General features: G+C 65.8%; 1 protein-coding gene across 1 annotated transcript in view; it reads left to right on the plus strand.

Annotated features, from left to right (window-relative positions):
• Positions 1–1252, plus strand: part of ALDH4A1 (aldehyde dehydrogenase 4 family member A1) — a 25754-nt gene that overhangs the window by 16291 nt on the left and 8211 nt on the right. The window contains exons 6-7 of the mRNA XM_029945893.1: positions 356–505; positions 580–661. Coding sequence (XP_029801753.1) covers positions 356–505; positions 580–661 — 232 coding nt within the window. The remainder of the gene's footprint in view (positions 1–355; positions 506–579; positions 662–1252) is intronic.

The raw sequence follows: 1252 nt of genomic DNA on the forward strand, positions 1-1252 counted from the left end.
CCCTGGCACTGTAGGAAGCATGCTCGCCTCTAGAGCGGGGGCTGCGCACCTTGCCTTCTGTGGCCCCGGGTCCCAAGCAGGACGACGGCTTCCAGTGACCACGTGTGCCAGGGAGGGGCTGCGCTGGTCCGGAAGAGCCTGGCCCTTGGGCCCACAAGGCCCTCCCGCACCCCTCCAAGGTTTGCCATCCAGAGGAACGGGCGGAGTAGGGAAGCGTTTGCCTCCTGCTTCTTGTTCCACGCGCTCCTAACGAGGGCACGTCCTCACCTTGGGGGTGCGGGGTCGCCAGCGCTCAGGCATGCCATCGCCATGGGTACACGTCTGCCGCACTGACCACTGGCCCTCCCGCACACAGGGTAAGACGGTGATCCAGGCAGAGATCGATGCGGCGGCCGAGCTCATCGACTTCTTCCGCTTCAATGCCAAGTTTGCCGTGGAGCTAGAGGGTCAGCAGCCCCTCAGCGTGCCGCCCAGCACCAACAGCGTCGTGTACCGCGGGCTGGAGGTACCCACGGTGGCGGGTGGGCTGGGGCCTGCTGGAAGCCTTGAGCTTGGCCTCACCCCTCTCCCCCTTCCCAGGGCTTCGTGGCGGCCATCTCTCCCTTTAACTTCACTGCGATCGGCGGCAACCTGGCGGGGGCGCCAGCCCTGATGGTGAGATGTGGGCAGCGGGCGTCATGGGCTTGCCGGCTCCCCTTCCCGTCTCAGCGGACGAAAGGGGCCCAGCCCTGGTCACGGCGAGATGCCCAGAAGGCAGAGGCAGCGGGGGCCCGTGGGAAGGCTTTGGGGCCAGAGACTGGTTTGGATCCCAGCTTTGCCCCGCTCCGGGGGGCCCCAGGCCAGGCCCGCCGAACTCTGAGGCGGCTTCCTCCTCCTCCAAGTGGAGATCTAGGAAAGCCCGCATCACAGGGTTGGGAGGAGCGAGCGGAGCCACGTGCGGGGCACGTCTGGCCCCGTTGTGCGGGCTCCGTATGTGGAGAACGTTGGTGGTGACAACACGTCACTTTTGAGCGCCTACTGTGTATGCTCTGATTTATCTGTCAGATCTAGGAAATGGTGACACAGATGAGGACTCCAAGTCCTTCCCTGCCCTTGTCAGGGTGGAGGGGGCCGTCACACTCATGGGCTCCTGCTGAATGGGGGTGACGCAGCCCTGCCCTTGGAGGGCCTGGGTGGCTCATAGGGGGGCTGACGCTGGCGGGGCCTGGGGCCCATGGGGGCAGCTGACTCATATCGAGGACAGTCCTGCCCC

The sequence above is a fragment of the Suricata suricatta genome, chromosome 8, assembly GCF_006229205.1.
Source record: "Suricata suricatta isolate VVHF042 chromosome 8, meerkat_22Aug2017_6uvM2_HiC, whole genome shotgun sequence".
NCBI lineage: Eukaryota > Metazoa > Chordata > Mammalia > Carnivora > Herpestidae > Suricata > Suricata suricatta.